At 41.0% G+C, this 15,568-nt stretch overlaps 1 protein-coding gene across 1 annotated transcript in view; it reads right to left on the bottom strand.

The window, feature by feature from the left end:
* The window catches only part of JARID2 (jumonji and AT-rich interaction domain containing 2), a 301,706-nt gene that overhangs the window by 61,448 nt on the left and 224,690 nt on the right, over positions 1–15,568 (bottom strand). The window contains exon 5 of the mRNA XM_074944825.1: positions 5,194–5,370. Within this exon, the coding sequence (XP_074800926.1) occupies positions 5,194–5,370 (177 nt within the window). The remainder of the gene's footprint in view (positions 1–5,193; positions 5,371–15,568) is intronic.

Raw genomic sequence — 15,568 nt, 5'->3', positions numbered from 1 at the left:
GTCCCAAAATGGGTTGTCTAATTTGCATATTTAGATATGCAAATTACTGCAGAACTGGTAATTTTCATGTTACAAATATTTCTGCAGAAAAATTACATGTGCAAAAATATGTTTATTGCAACAATTAGTGGTTCTATGATATTTCAACAAAAGGCTGCAAATCTCACAAATAACTGGCAACTCACTTTCTAGGCTAGCACCGTGCCTCTAAAATATTCTTGTTCTATACTGTAGTCGGGGACAACAGATATGCTTCTATGTTTTTTTTTCCTTGCCAAGACAAATCCAGTTGGATGTGATAGAAGTTGTAGCTCATGCATATACCCCGAAATATCAAATTCAATGCAAAACAAAACTAAGTAGCATAATTTGCATTCAACCACACGTTCAGGATTCATTCCCATGCAAACATTCAAAAACACTGACATTCATAAGAGATGCTACTTATGGCATAGCTCACATGAACAATACACTGAGTGATTCATTGAAATGAAGAGTATTAAGCACCCCCTGATCTCTTACAGGGAATTTGTTACTACAAGACTATATATGTACTGAGAATCATTTTGCTAAATTACCCATTGCAAATTGAGAACTGAAGTGTTTTTCTTTCCTTTTTTTTTTTTTAAAAAAGAAGCAGGATGCACTAAAATCCAATATAGTATTTGCAGTACTGTCTCCTTACTTTATCTGAAGGCCCAATCTACGTTAAGAGTAAAAACGTATTTTCCAGAAAGGTTTTTAAATGTGGCCCTTCCAAGAATGGGTTTTTTCTCCTCTGTCCAACAAAGGCAAAAGCCCTATAGTAAAAGTTTTACAAACCATGTTCTAGATACATTTCAGAACATGGCTTATAACTATTTCAGATACTGTTAGGCCCAGTTTACACTGGCCAATGAAACAGTTTTTAATGGAGAAAAGTCGAGTTTGGACGACTAAAGCATATTGAGAGCAAAAGTGACCGTCTCAGGTAAGGTAGCTCCACATTCACAATTCTCTGGTTTTGACAATTTTTTTAGCTGATGTCAGAAATACGGAATCCTGAAATCTTCACATTTGAAGAAATTAGCCAATCATCACTTTAAGCTTCTTAGTCTGCTACAAGATAATTGTTGTGATTCTCCCATTTTGGGAAGTTTGCAGACATTTTAAACACACTGCACATCTAGGCATTGGCAATTACGGAGGTATGTGCTCAAGGTCAAAATGAGTGAATGGTTCAGCTGAGAGTAAAATCCAGTCTCCAAAACTTCTGTTCTAACCACTGCAACACAGAGACTCTTCTGTTTTCCATAAATTAATGCTGAAATTCACCACAAAATTCTATAATATGTATCAGGAAGCTTGAAGTTAAAAGGCAACCACATGATTTTAAAAGAATAGAGAGACCATTGATGCACATTCCATACATCTATTTTAACCATTTTAAAATACTATAACAGCAAGAGTGATTTTTTTATTCTCAGTAAAGATTCATACAGTCTCTTAGCTGGTAAGACAGTCTTTGAAGTCAGCTGCAGAGTGGAAACCAAGTGATTCAATTGATTAGTTTCTAGCTTTCACCATTTTAACCTTCGTATGAATCCTAAAGCAATTAAAATCACTCTGACTGGGAGCTCAATGCCACATTTAGCTTTAGGGCTTACTCAAAACATCTTCTCCCCACAAAGATCCACACAATGGAGGGGGGAAAGTCATGGGTATTTTTGTTGTTCAATTTGGTAGAAATTTCACAAACTACATGTAACACTTGTTTGTGCTGTAGTCCATGAACATGCTATTTACAAGAATTATCACTTTTATTCTATGTTACCGTTCACAAGCAACTACAAATTCACTCCTTTAGAGGAAACGCTGCTATGCTCATTTTGATCAATCTGCTCTCTGGTCTGGCTCGTCTTGCTTGCTCCACATTCGAAAATAATTTAAAAAGCAAAAGTATTTGAAGTTCCCATAAACAATACTAACAGTTCTTTAGTAGACAAACTAAATCTGGTGTGTATGGTGACAAATTACTCCACAAGATACACCTGAAACTGTACAAAGGACAGAAGATATCAACTCCCTTCAACCAAATATTAACGTCTGACCAAGACAAAAAGCCTGAAAAAGACTCCACTATCATCATCCAAGTCTTTAACAGGGGCTGCTGAAAACTCATTTTAACATCTGCTAGACTCTCCCCTAATCAGTTGCAATGTAGCAGTAAAGTGGTACCAATATTTAAAAGCACAGCTCCACTATTTTCCCTTGTGGCAACTGCACCAATCTCTCAGAAAACAGTTTAACCACAAAATTATTGCTGCCTGCACTTTGATATTGCGTCAGGGACAATGCCCATCACACCACTGCATATTTCTCTCTCCACTCTAGCATGAAGGGGTTTTCTTTGTTTTGTTTTTGCTTTTTTGTTTGTTTGGGGGTTTTTTTGGGGTGGGGAGGTGGGGGGGTAGAACACTTGTCTCCCTATACATTTTCCTACTCTATATCATAGCTAGAAATTCAGAGTGTGCTGGAAATACCAAGCAAGTGGGAATATAACAATATATGTAATACTGCAGCAGGGTAGGAGGAGAGAAGCTAATTCACATTTTTAAAAGTTTCTAATGTGTGTGTATTTTCTACTTAGGCAACACCACTGAACAAAAGACTCCACAGCTTACAAAAACATGTACAAATAGTTTGTAAGAACCGAGTACTCCAGCAACACATCATATAACTGCTACAGGCCAGTACAATCATAGGGTAAATGATCATGTCATCCTGGAAATTTAATGTGCCTCCTGTATTTATTAGGAAGCAATTATCTGACACTAATCAATCTTTGAACCTTTTCTGCTTTATGTCATAGCAAATGTTTAACATTTTTGAGGCCTATAGTGTGTGTCTACACATAGTACTGTAAAAACAAAAGACTTAAATCCATTAAAAACTGACTCTCGCGCCAGATTAACCTCAATTGGGGCAGCCATTCCCGTCTGCTTTTGCCTGTGGTCTCATTTGAAACAGACATACACAAACCAGCAACAAATATGACAGATACTGAAAACTTAAGGTACTCTCAAACAAGGTAGCTTTTAATACACAAAGTACCTTCTGGGGGAAGATTATGTTTCATCACCTTTGACAAAACATTTCACATAATCCCTCATGTACTATACAAAGGTCTTCAGCATAACTATTAATGCATAAGCCTCACTTATATTGACTGATTAGTGATGAAGAGTATCAAGTCATTATAAAGGGTGAAAATAATTAACACTTTACCCCCAACTGAGGGTTCAGGTGTGTCTGGTTTCAAGCTAATTTCAAAGTGGCTGCACTTCAGGGCATTCTCAAAGAAAATGTGCTAACATACAGGAACCCTTTTGGCACAACATATGCACCATGCATTTAAAGCCCTGCATCTTACAGAGCTGAGAGTCTCATTTGCACTATGCACGATTCTGTACTTGTTAATACTGGACTTTGATGCAAGATATAAAGTTTGGATCCTACAATCAAAGGTTCAGGCCTTTTACAACACTGAAATTGTTGCTAAAAACTTGTGAATTGTAGTATTGCCAGGTATCCTCTTTCCTCTATCTCTGTGCAACTGGCCCCAAAACAGAGAAATAAACTTATAACCATTTTAAGTGAAGGGTAAGAAACAAAGTGCCACACCTAAAAAAAGGCCTAATAGAGTATACCCAGAAACTAGTGAGGGGCAGGGGGCAGAGACAAGAGAGGAGAGGAGAGTTTCCACTGGTTTTGTGACCAGGTGGGTGGATGTATGCATGAGGGAAGGCAGAAAACGCAGAAACTGAGAACACACAGGAGGAGAGAGAGAGAGACAGACAGACAGACAGGCAAAAAGCAAGAAAACCAAGAATCAGCCTGTAAGCATCGTGTGACCCTGGAAAACAGCTAGAAAGAAGATTTTTGGATCTGATGCTTGCTAAAGAGGCTTGGGTGGCAAGCTACAAAATTGTTCCTTTTGTTCTTGATTCCTCCTGCTTTTGGAGAAGGAGAATTTTGTACATTCCTTATAAATCAGATTGCATCAATTTCTACTTCCAACTGGAACATCCCCAATCCCCTGAACTTTGACTATCTGCTTGGGTCAAAAAGGGGCAATAATACCTTTGATCCTACAAACTGTTCCTCATACTCAAAGAAAACTCTTGTGTAAAATGGGAATGAGGCAGCAGGAAGTGGGGGAAGCCTGGATCTCCTAGTGTTTTCCTCGGAAGGAAGAAAGAGCAAAGAACCCAGCAATGGCCACTTCTATCTTCCCTGGAAAGCCGGCTACGACAAGGAGTCTGTGCCCTTCTGCAGAGAGGAGGGGAAAGGATCCGGCAGACGTTGCAGACCAACTCTTCATAGCAAAGAGATATTGTGGAAGGGAATGGGGAATACATAATTTCGTTTATTGTGGTGAACAGCCCTGATTTAATATAGGGTGATGCTGATGTCAATTGGACCATGTGGGCTTTGGTAGTAGTGGGACATGACGCCTCAGGTTCTTTTCACCCTGGCTAGTAGGCTTAGTCCTGAGGTTAGTAGGTGTTGAGTACATGTTGTGGTGACACACGCTGATTAGTTTATCTGGATATGACTGACAACCATATGAAGAAATTAGGTTGCAACTAATGCAACTCTGATGACATGCAAAAAAAAAATAAAGTGTGTAGAGGTGAAGTCCTATGTTACTGACAAGGCTAACACTGCAGCTTAGAAACTCAGCTGCAAATGTGCTAGCAACAGCTCACATCCGAAATTAAAATGCTCTCTCTTGGATATATTTTGGTAGCATTTATTGATTTTGTTTTTTATATTTAATTTCAACAACATTAAATTATTCCAGATTAAATATCTAAGTAAAGGCACCGAGGAAATGCCAAATAACAGCATCAGGGATTAGCAAAACTGTTTTCACCATGTAGCTCTAACCAGCTCCCTGGCTGCTCATTTGTATTTCTCCCACAGACAGACAGAATTGCAGCCTCTAGACAGAAGCTGGATAAAAGGGAAGATGCGAACCATTTTCATGGTATGGACAGTATCAGTTTTCTCCCAGATGTGAAGTCACTGCAGGGCTGAGAATATAATTCAGTTCTTAGAATTCTTTACAAGGCAGCGTCCCCCGCAACCCCCACCCTCTCTTCTCAACTGTACGCTGCAGGAAGACAGACAGAATGATTTAGGACCTACCATGCCCATTTGGAACGTGCTTATGTGTTTTTCCTTTCCTGGGGGTTGACTGGCATGAAGATGAAGCATTGTTTGTGGCTGTCTTTGTATCCTCTGTCTCCTCGTCCTCTTCTTCATCCTCCTCCTCGTCCTGAGAGCTTCCAAAATAAACCATGTTGCTGGGCAGGGCTGGAGAACCTGATCATTATGAAGAAAAGGCTCATTAATGTCATTCCATTATTCCTCTGAGCTACCAGCATTATTCACAACCTAATTTAGTGTTAAACATAGCGGAAAGAGAGGCGGTCAGACTAATGCATGCCTTCAGTTTTGGTAATGCTATTACAAAAGGGATGTATACAAAGGTCACACTTCCAGACTCTATTATTAAGTTAAACCACCAAAAAATAAAAATTAAATAAATAAATAAATAAATAAATAAATCTTCCTAAAAGCCCAGATTAACAGTCCTATTTATTTAACAAAACACTTAAGCACATGCCTAAAGCTGAGCATGTCTCTAAGCGCTTTGCTGAACAGTGGTGGTCTTAGGCATGTGCTTAAATGCTTTGCTGAACTGGGGCCAAAGACAGTATGGATAAACTAATCTATAGCCCAGGAACACTTTAAAGTAATACTACTTAGCATTTATAGTGCTTTCCAGCTGTAGATCTCAAAGCACTTTGCACTGATGGGTTATTGTCTCCATTCTACAGATAGAAAAGAAACAAGGCACAAAGAGGTCCAAGTAACTTGCCTAAGTTCACCCAGCAAGTCAATGGTAGAGGGTGGAATAGAATCAAGATGTCCTGATTCTCTGCCCATTGCCCAGTTCTCTGGCTATGCTCCCTCCCAGATCTCTTTTATGTCATAAGATGTGCCATCTCATTTGACTTGCACACAAAAGGACAAATATTTTTAAATGTGCCATTCAGTTAGAGACATATGAGAAATAAAAAGTGCAGTGAATAACAAGCCAAGTTTAGATTTTAAATGAATACCCTGTCACAGCATTTCCTTTCTATCTGTAATGTGAATGCATGCGTTTTCCTGCACTACTCAAGGATACAGGATTGTCTCCCTCTAGTAGCTAGTTTATAATACAAAAATACTACTGACACCTAAAGAACAACCTCTCATCTCACATGTTAGAGGTATGACCTTGAGATGAGAGAATCCCCAGCAGGGACAGATGCCCAAGGACTATTCTATGCAGTTATGCACACAAAGGTTTATTGGTGTTCCAAAAAAAAGAAATCTCCATGGAAATGGAGCTCATTAATGCACTATTGTCCTACTGCTAAATAAGAGTGGGAAGTTCTGCAGAGCTGCAAAAAGTAGTTCACCATTTGGTCAGAGCCCCTTTGCAAACCCTTTTGACTGTAAACGCTTTGGAGCCGCTATTATGCTGTTTAATATTTTTGGTGCCTTGTTGTTCATTTGTTGTGACTTGCTGTAAGATGCCACGTACAGTTTCTGCACTACCTACAGTTCATTCAAGTTAATCCTTGGGTTTAATGATTCCTGGTTCAACTGGACATCAGGAAAGTGTATTATATTGGAAGGGGATAATGAACCTATACAAAGTATCTGACACGCCTTGGAAAGAGTGGCTGGAAACATCAACCTCATGCTGAGGATCACAGTGATTAGCACTACAACCTTGGTCTCTCAGAAGTAAAAATATATTTTGAGGTTTGGCTGCTCTGCGGTCATGAAGGCAACTTGTTTTCTAGGAAGAAACCCTATTTCCCCTGCTGGGCCTCACCTAACTATGTCATCATCAGGGTTGAAACAGCAGCAAGAAACACCTGCTACCAGTAGCCCTAAGAGGAGCTGTAGGAGGCCTGCCACCTGTATCCGCCACAAACATTTCTGGCAGAAGCCAAAGAAGAATCACCCCTCTCCCCAAAACAGATGAGAGGCTGAGGGGCAGGGAGTAGCTGCTCATGTGGGGGAAAGGTGGAGCAGGTGAGCGTGGCTGTCAAGATGCCAGGACTGACCGCACTGAAGACACCGGGGCTTTGAACACACGTAGCAGTCTCTGTCCTCAACTTCTTTAGCAACCCTTGGATCTGCTGTGGGAGGGCACCAAGCAGCTACCTCTCTCCCTCCCCAGCACCCTTACCCCTAACACGAGAAAAAGGGGGTGAGAGGGTGAGGCACAGCTAGGGTATCCTCTTGGCAGTGGATCAAGACCTGTAGCCAGGGGAAGAGCCTGAGGTCAAAGGCTGCTACATAGGACCATACAGACGGAAGCAGTTATGTGGGTTCAGCTGCTCACTTCAGCTTACCCTCGCTCCCCCTATACACCCGTCTCCTCACCTCCCACCCAAACATCTCCTCTCCACTTCATCACTATACACATGCGGCTCCCCATCTATTCTGGTGGGCATAGTGATTTGCTCATAGATATCTGCTAGACTGGAGACAACACAGGTGATGCCATCTCTTCCTTATGTCTGAGGCTGCCATTAGAAGCAAGAGCCAAAGCCCTGCCTGGTGGCAGCCAGTGCTGTCTCCTCATACCACTTACTGGGCCATCAGCATGGGGTAGGTAGGACCAGCCACACCCAGCATAGGATGGTGCTTTTCTCTGCAAAGAGATTATAATATGTTACACACACACACACAACTGGTCTATTGCACACGCTAACCATCACATTTCTACAGAATGAGGATCAGCAAAAACAGGATTCCAGATGTGTTTGAAGGCATGAAAATTGAAGCAGCTAACAAAAAATGAATAGGGCATTTTTCTGCAAGACAGGAACTTTCTGTCACACCATAAGCAATCATCTGAAGAAGATAAGAGGTGCTGGGAGGGAAATAAACAATTCCTTTTGGACTGGCCCAACTCTTCTGCAGTAACTGTCTCAAGAAAGCAATAACCCTAGGATAGTTCTGAATGAAAAAGACATTTCCCTTTCTCTTCCCTTCACACCAGTCTGCAATGTGAATCCAAAAATTATTAGCTCTGCATGTTGTGGCAACTCACTCTATGAATCAGTTTCAAGGACCACTAGCTTGATGCCATCACTATGTTAACGCTACACAAAACCTGGCAGGAAAACAAAGTTACTGTACATTCTAAGATGCCAGTTTTCAAAAATTTGATAGCTGTTGCCTTCATTGATTCAATTTAATGCTCAAAACACACCAAGCTATGAAGCCTGTAAAATTTCAGAAGAAGAGAATACTTAAAGAAAGTCAATTAGCAAAGACAGCTTTTAAATTAAAAAAAAAAAAAATTAACTGATACCAACAAAAATAAATAAATAATGCATATTTTAAAAAAAAAAAAACCCACACGGGCGGCTGAATATGAATACCCATATCCACATGCACCTCAAGCTTTTAGCAATTTTGGATCTGGAGCCACAGGTTATGGATCAGTCCCACATTTACTGTGCGTTTTCCCCCTCTGACTGCAGAACAGGCAAACTCTTCTTCGGGGAAGAAATTAAGTCTAACTATATGCAAGGACAGCACCTAGCAGTGTTGATAACATAACAGCAATAATACCCCACTTCAGCTCAAAGCCCATTACAGTAGAGTATGAATTTGCTCTAAAAGGGAGGGAAGGGTTAACCCAGTTGAGAGCATAGCTATAGCCATCTTTCTTGGCCCCATTCATTCCATAAACATGCCATCTCTAGTTGGAATACTTTTTAAATTATTTTCTGTTGCAAACTGTGAACAACAAGGGTTAAACCACATTCCTCTGACAGCTGGGACTGGTTGGGGAGTATATTTCAAGCCCAGGGAAATTAGACTAGCAGTTTCCAATGATACAGTAGAATTGCACTAATTCTCACTTCACTAATCTAGCAAGTCTGAAGTATAATGCATCACAGAAAACCTAGTGTTCTCCCCCACCTTTCACCAGAGATTTATTAAGGTGACCTGCAAATAAAAGAAATTATGCACTTTTTAGATTTTTTTTTTTTTTTTAATGTATAGAGAAGGCTGGAGAAGGATTTTTATTTTTAATTTAGGAAGGGTTGGGTTTTTTTCCTGCTTCCAGTTTACATTAAACATTCAGGTTCTGTATAGCCGAGGAAACATGGACTTTTCTACACCTAAGGTTGTCCTGGTTTGACTTAAAGGTGTGATTTAAAATCAGTGTAGTTAAACAGGTACACAAGGCTATGTGACCCCTCTTATTCTGATTTAAATCAAGTTTACTTCAGTTGAGTATATCAGGAATCAGTTTAAAGAGATAAACCACTCTTAAACCAAAATATTTCCCAGTACTAAACTCTGCTGCACAATCTCTCTGCCTGGCCAAATATGGAGTCCTGCAGACATAATCTTCCTTTGTGGGAGAGCTGTCTTTAATTCAATCTGCTAATTACTGGGAAAATAACAATTGCCTTGTGTTCACTAGGATTTCACCTTGCGTTAACTAACTTGAGTTCAGAACACACCTTTTTTCCTTGTGAAGATGAGCCATGGGTTTGCTGTTTTCAGGTTTCCACTGGAACGATATGTGTGACAGAAACTTAAATGACTAAAATGTATCTTTCAAAATGTCTCATCCACAAGAGGCAATTGGAGTGATCCACCCATCTTCTCTTCTCGGCTTCTGACAATCAGAGATTTAGGGTTGCTCCAAGCATGGGGCTGAATCCTTGACCATTTTGGCCTAAGAGCCACCAATGAACCTATCCTCTATTAATTTATCTAGTTCTTTTTTTAGCCTATTTATACTTTTGGCCATCACAACACCCCATGGCAACGAGCTCCTCACATTAATTGTGCATTGTGTGAAAAAATACTCTCTCTTCTTTGTATTAAACCTACTGCCTATTACCTTCATTGGGTGACCCCTGGTTTTTGTTTGGTGAGGAAAAAATAACATTTCTCTATTCACTTTTTACACCATTCATGATTTTATAGATCTCTATCATATTCCTACGTAGTCATTCCTTTCTAAGATGATCAGCCCTTAACTTTTTAGTCTTTCCTTAGATGGAAGTTGGTCCGTACCCTTGATTATCTTTGTTGTCCTTCTCTGAACCTTTTCCAGGTCCACTATATCCTTTCAGAGATGGGGTGAACAGAACTGGACACAGTATTCAAAGTGTGGGCACACCGTGGATTTATATAGTGGCATTATGATATTTTCAGTCTTATTTTCTATTCCTTCCCCAATAGTTCCTAGCATTTTGTCAGCCTTTTTGACTACTACTGTGCATTGAGGTGAAGTTTTCACAGTGACTCCAAGGTCTCTTTCTTGAGTGGTAACAGCTAATTTTGAACTCATCTCTTCCGGTTCTTTTATTAAAAATGCGCTAAATGTATTTTCAGGTAATCTGCCAACATCTGTGGTTTCACAATTACATTTCTCTCTTTCTTGTAAGTGTTTTCCTCTTCTCCGATGTTCTGTGAAAGATCTACACAAAGGAAACTGACTATATAGGGGAAACAAGGAAACTGACTATACACAAAGTGTTGCCTAATACACAAGTAAAGAAGCTAATTGTTGTTTAATCTCTTTCAATTAGAGTCATAAGTGTTATTTGTATAACAGGAATAAAAAAAGTCAGATGGAAGTGGGATTTTTAAATTGATGGATTTCCTTTAATAATCCGCAGAGCAAAACGTTCAAAACAATGTGCACATTTTTTCATGTGCAAAACTTAGGCCTTGTCTACACTGCCACTTTACAGCGCTGCAACTTTCTCGCTCAGGGGTGTGAACCCCTCCCCCCGCGCTGCAAGTTTCAGTGCTGTGAAGTGGCAGTGTAGACAGTGCACCAGTGCTGGGAGCCATGCTCCCTGCGCTGGTAGTTACTCCCCTCGTGGGGGTGGTTTTTTTTTTTTTTTTTACAGTACCGGGAGACCCAGCACTGGTGCCGCGACTACACAGCCACGTTAAAGCGCACACCAGTGCTTTACTGTTGCTAGTGAAGACATACCCTTAGACTTGCATATAATTCAATGTGCATATGTAAGTAGGGGGTTTTGAACTCTGGCAGCTACCTACACTACTTGCACACACCTACACTGCAAGCTCCGAAGAAAGTGGCTGATGCAATAGAACAAATGATACTCTCTTTTTGGCAAGTTTAAAAGACAAATGTGAGTATTAACATTTCTGATTTGTCAAATGTTCAATTCCCCTCCCCTCAAAATAAAAGATGCTGTTCCCTGTGAAATTACAGGCATTTTTGTCTCAGATTATATAAGAGCATTAACAAAGTTGGAAAAAAAACCCATGAATTTGGGTCAGAGCTACGGACTCAGGAGTATGGAAAGAGTCTCTGTTTTGCCAAAAGCAGTATTTTGTTACTCTTCAAAATTAGCTGGCAGTGTTTCTGCAATGTTTACTGAAGTGCAAACCAAATGTTTTCATCTGGACAGAAATTAGATTGTGATATGTTACAACCACAACAGAAATCATTTCAATCCAACAGCCTTCTCTCTAATTTGGGCTGCGGTTTTTGTAAAATTGGATTCTTCTTCCTCAATTATTTACACAGACTCCCCCTAAACCCCCTTCTCTTATTTCTTCGAATAATTAAACATAGCCCAGCTGTGCTTTTGAAAAACACTAAAACAATTTAAGCCGTCACAGTGATTTAAGAATGAGACAGGTCAAGGTATGTGCGCCTTAAGCCTGACCCAATAAATATGTGGCATGCCAAATACTACACTACTGGCCTTTTGTGAAGGTTTGGTTTTTTCCTGCCTTTGACATAAGGCCCCATTTTGGGGCAGCATACAGGTGGAAAATCTTGCCTTCTGAATAGGGCTGACACGCCTGCACCTCTGTGCTAAATATAGAGGGCCAAATTCTCATTTATAATAAGGCCCCTTTATGCTGCTCTGGCAGGCAGCGTAAATGGTCCTTAAAGGGGGAGTAAACTTAATTTATACCCACATTTTATGGCCCTTTTATACTGTGAGGGTGGCATAACGGAGCCTTATTGAGAAATCAGATATGTAACCTCTAATGGGGAGAGCAACTATATTTCATTTATTTAATTCCACATGCAGGAATAATCAAGTGGGACAGAGAGTTCTCTGGTGCCTGAATAGCTTGGAGAACCGTATATCCAAAGTGTGCAAGCGAGGCAAGGAGCACATACACACACTGCCCTTCAAATCATGCTCCCTCCATCATCACTGGACCATGAACTGCCTGGTGTTATAGCTATGACATACAGCCCAATTTCTCCTTTTTTCCTTTTAAAGCAGCTTGTGAAGGCAGTGGAGCATGGGACAATTGTTTATCCTTTGGGGGAAGGGGAAAGGGAAAGCTGGAGATCAATGGGAATTTTCAGAACAAAAATAATTTTCATCTTTCTGGTAGATGAGACAGACACAGAGACAAGGTAGGTAGCAGGATACTGGATGGCAAAAAATAAATAGGGGGACTTATACAAGATTTCTTATCTGACGATCTCAGAGCAATTTTGCTCCACCACCTAGAGTTGAGCAATTTCTCTCTCTCTCTCTTCACACACGCACACAAAAACGGAACACTCCTTCCATTGTGATCAGATCACTATGAACAGGATTTGGACTTCAGTTGGAGTGCCACCAAGACTGCTCTCCCTGACCCTTCCACAAATACTAACTGGCTATTTTATACAGGAGGAATTTTTGTTCCATCATCAGCCTCTCTCATGGCAGAAGTGCAGAGCAGCTGCTTGTGCCTGGTTCAAAAGCATGCACAGTTGCCAGCATTTTTCCCTCCAAGGGACAACTCAACAGAAATGTTGGGATTCTGATAATTTACTAGATCTTTGGCTGCCAGAAGATTTTACTTTCTCATGAACTTTAGGTTATTTAACTAGTGACTCTAGAGCAGCCAGCAATACAGGTGACTTATCAACAAAACAAAAATGAAGCTTGTGTTATCTTTTGCTTTGTTATAACATAGGAAGGAAGGTTTTTTTTTTTGTTTTTTTAAAAAAGAGCTTTTCAGGTTTTGTCTGCCCTGCAAGACTATGCAGCCTTGTCTACACTAGCTTTTCCCCAACCCCTAAAAACTTCCCATCATTGCTACCATTGTTTCAGCTCCACCACTGAAGAGTAGAAATGCTAGTGCATGCAAGGAGCAGACATAGTGGGGGCCAACATCCTCATGGGCACTGAGTGCTGGAACCTGTTCTGCCCCTTCCAAGGTGGCGCCCCCCCCCCCCCCCCACTATCGCTTGCTGCCGTCTCCACCCCTGTCCCCCTGCCAGCTGAGCAGGGCTCTAGGGGTGTAGGGGCGTCTGGGGCAGGATGTTGGAGAGAGAGAGAGAGAGCTGGGCTCCGGGGGTGAGTAACTGGGGCAGGGCGGGAAAGGGAGAGCCACGCTCTGGGGGTGGGGATGAGTGGGGCAAGGAGAGCCATGCTCGGGGCAGAACAGGGGAGCCACCGGTACCTCTCTCTGCTGGAGCTGTTCCTGAGTGCTCCACTGCTCCTCCAGGCTGCAGCAGCAGCTCCTGCTCTTCCACACGCCCCCAGTGGCAGAGATTGGTTACTACAGGTAACCAGACTTCTAGTGTCTGACCGGACACTGCTAGGTTGCCTTTTCGACTGGACTGTCCCGTCAAAAACTGGACACCTGGCAACTGTAAGCTGACAACATTTTAACCATATGTTGTCTAATCTGTATGCCTTTACTATATAATAAAGGAAACAGGGTGGGCACAGGCTCAATTTTCAATAAAATCCTTTGTTGGTTATCTTAGTAGTATGTATGTTCTCAAAACTCAGGTTATACAATGTCAACCAAGGAAATACAATAAGAGAGGAACATACATTGAAATGTTCTAACCCATGCCACACATATGCAAGACCCTTGCTAGTATAACCTACCATCCTCGTTTCTATTTATTGTTCTCCTCCTTCTCTTTGAAAAATAGCATCGAATTTCCTCCTACTGCTACCCTTTTACAACACATGGTTAAAATGCTGTCAGCTCCTTGTATACACTAGCATTCCCACTCTTCAGTGGTGGAGATAAAACAACTCACCCTACTGGCTGTTAGATCTTCCCCTTGCTCTCCCCTTCATACCTTGTCTTTTTCTTTGCTCTCCGTTCCTGTATTCCTTTACTTCCCGCATTCTCTTCTACAAGTCCCCCTGGTCTTTCCATAGTTCTTCCTCCCCACTCTAGCATTCAGCACTTATATGAACATTAACTAGCTACTCATCACAGAACCCATGCAGGTACATTACCTCCCATTTTAAAAATAGGGAAGCTAAGGCAGAATGAATAAATTGACTTGACCGTATTAAAGCAACAGAGGGAATTAGTCTCAGAACTAGGATTAGTTTAGAATTAGAACTCATTCTCGTACTTATTCCACCAGACCATGCTTCTTACACTACTAAGCTATTCCTCTTTGTGATCAGAGGTTACTTTTGCTGCTCAGCAGAAGAGCGATCTCCAGCTGCAGGTTGGCAGCCAGGAGGGAGTTTGCACTAGCCCTAGCTCCATTAGTAGCAGCACATATGGCATGTGGAAGGACGGACATGGAATGGGGGTTGTGAATAATTGCTATAGTTCCTAACATTTTCACATTGACAATAGACATCAAACCCTAGAACCTGGTTTGCATTTTCAGGTCTGTCATCACCTGATGGGACAGATTTTTTGTTTCTTTAAAATTAAAGTAAAAAATAGCCATAACATTTCTAGAATTACAAAAATCAGAGGGCTCACCAATATTGGCTTACAAAGGCCAAAACCACAGTGACATCAATACCTCTATAAAGTACTGAAATGTTATCCCCATTTTACAAATCGGTCTCGAAAATCTAATTGGCTTGCCTATAGTCCTGCAGTGAGTCAGTGGTACAGACACGAGGAGAACCCGGAAGACCAGTCCCCTCTTTACTAGAATCAAGTCAATTTCACGCTGCTGCAGCAATATAGGAAGAGCAGCAGAAGCAGGCACTGGAGTCATTCATGTGAGTGGAGGTCAGGGGGGCAGCATAAGGGAGAATCTTGATTCCTCTGCAGCACTCCGGAGGCTACAGAGTAGAGAAAAAAATAGAAAGTTCCTTCTGCCTTCTAGCTGCATTTCCAATTTATCAAACATCTTCTAGCCAGAAGTTGGTATGAAAGATAGAGGTCCGCACACCAGGTTCAAGGACAGCATCCTAGCAGAAGACCTATCAACTGCGAAAGGAGGGAGGTCAGAAGACTTTCATCACTCATACCTCACTACTACGGTTTCCTCCATTATCTTGTATATGCTCTTTTGGCTAGTGTGTGCTTTGTAAGTTTTTAAACCTCCACCATTACAGCATAAATTAATGCTTTATTCTTCAATTCCTGTCCTAAACCACTGTTAATGCACAGCACCACATTTTACCTGTGGGTGAAGTGATCCCATATACAACATATATTTATTTTTCATACTACATAAGAGAAAAGCTCTATCTAT

The sequence above is a fragment of the Natator depressus genome, chromosome 2 (genome assembly GCF_965152275.1).
Source record: "Natator depressus isolate rNatDep1 chromosome 2, rNatDep2.hap1, whole genome shotgun sequence".
Classification (NCBI taxonomy): Eukaryota; Metazoa; Chordata; order Testudines; family Cheloniidae; genus Natator; species Natator depressus.
This window is presented reverse-complemented; position numbering and strand designations above follow the sequence as displayed.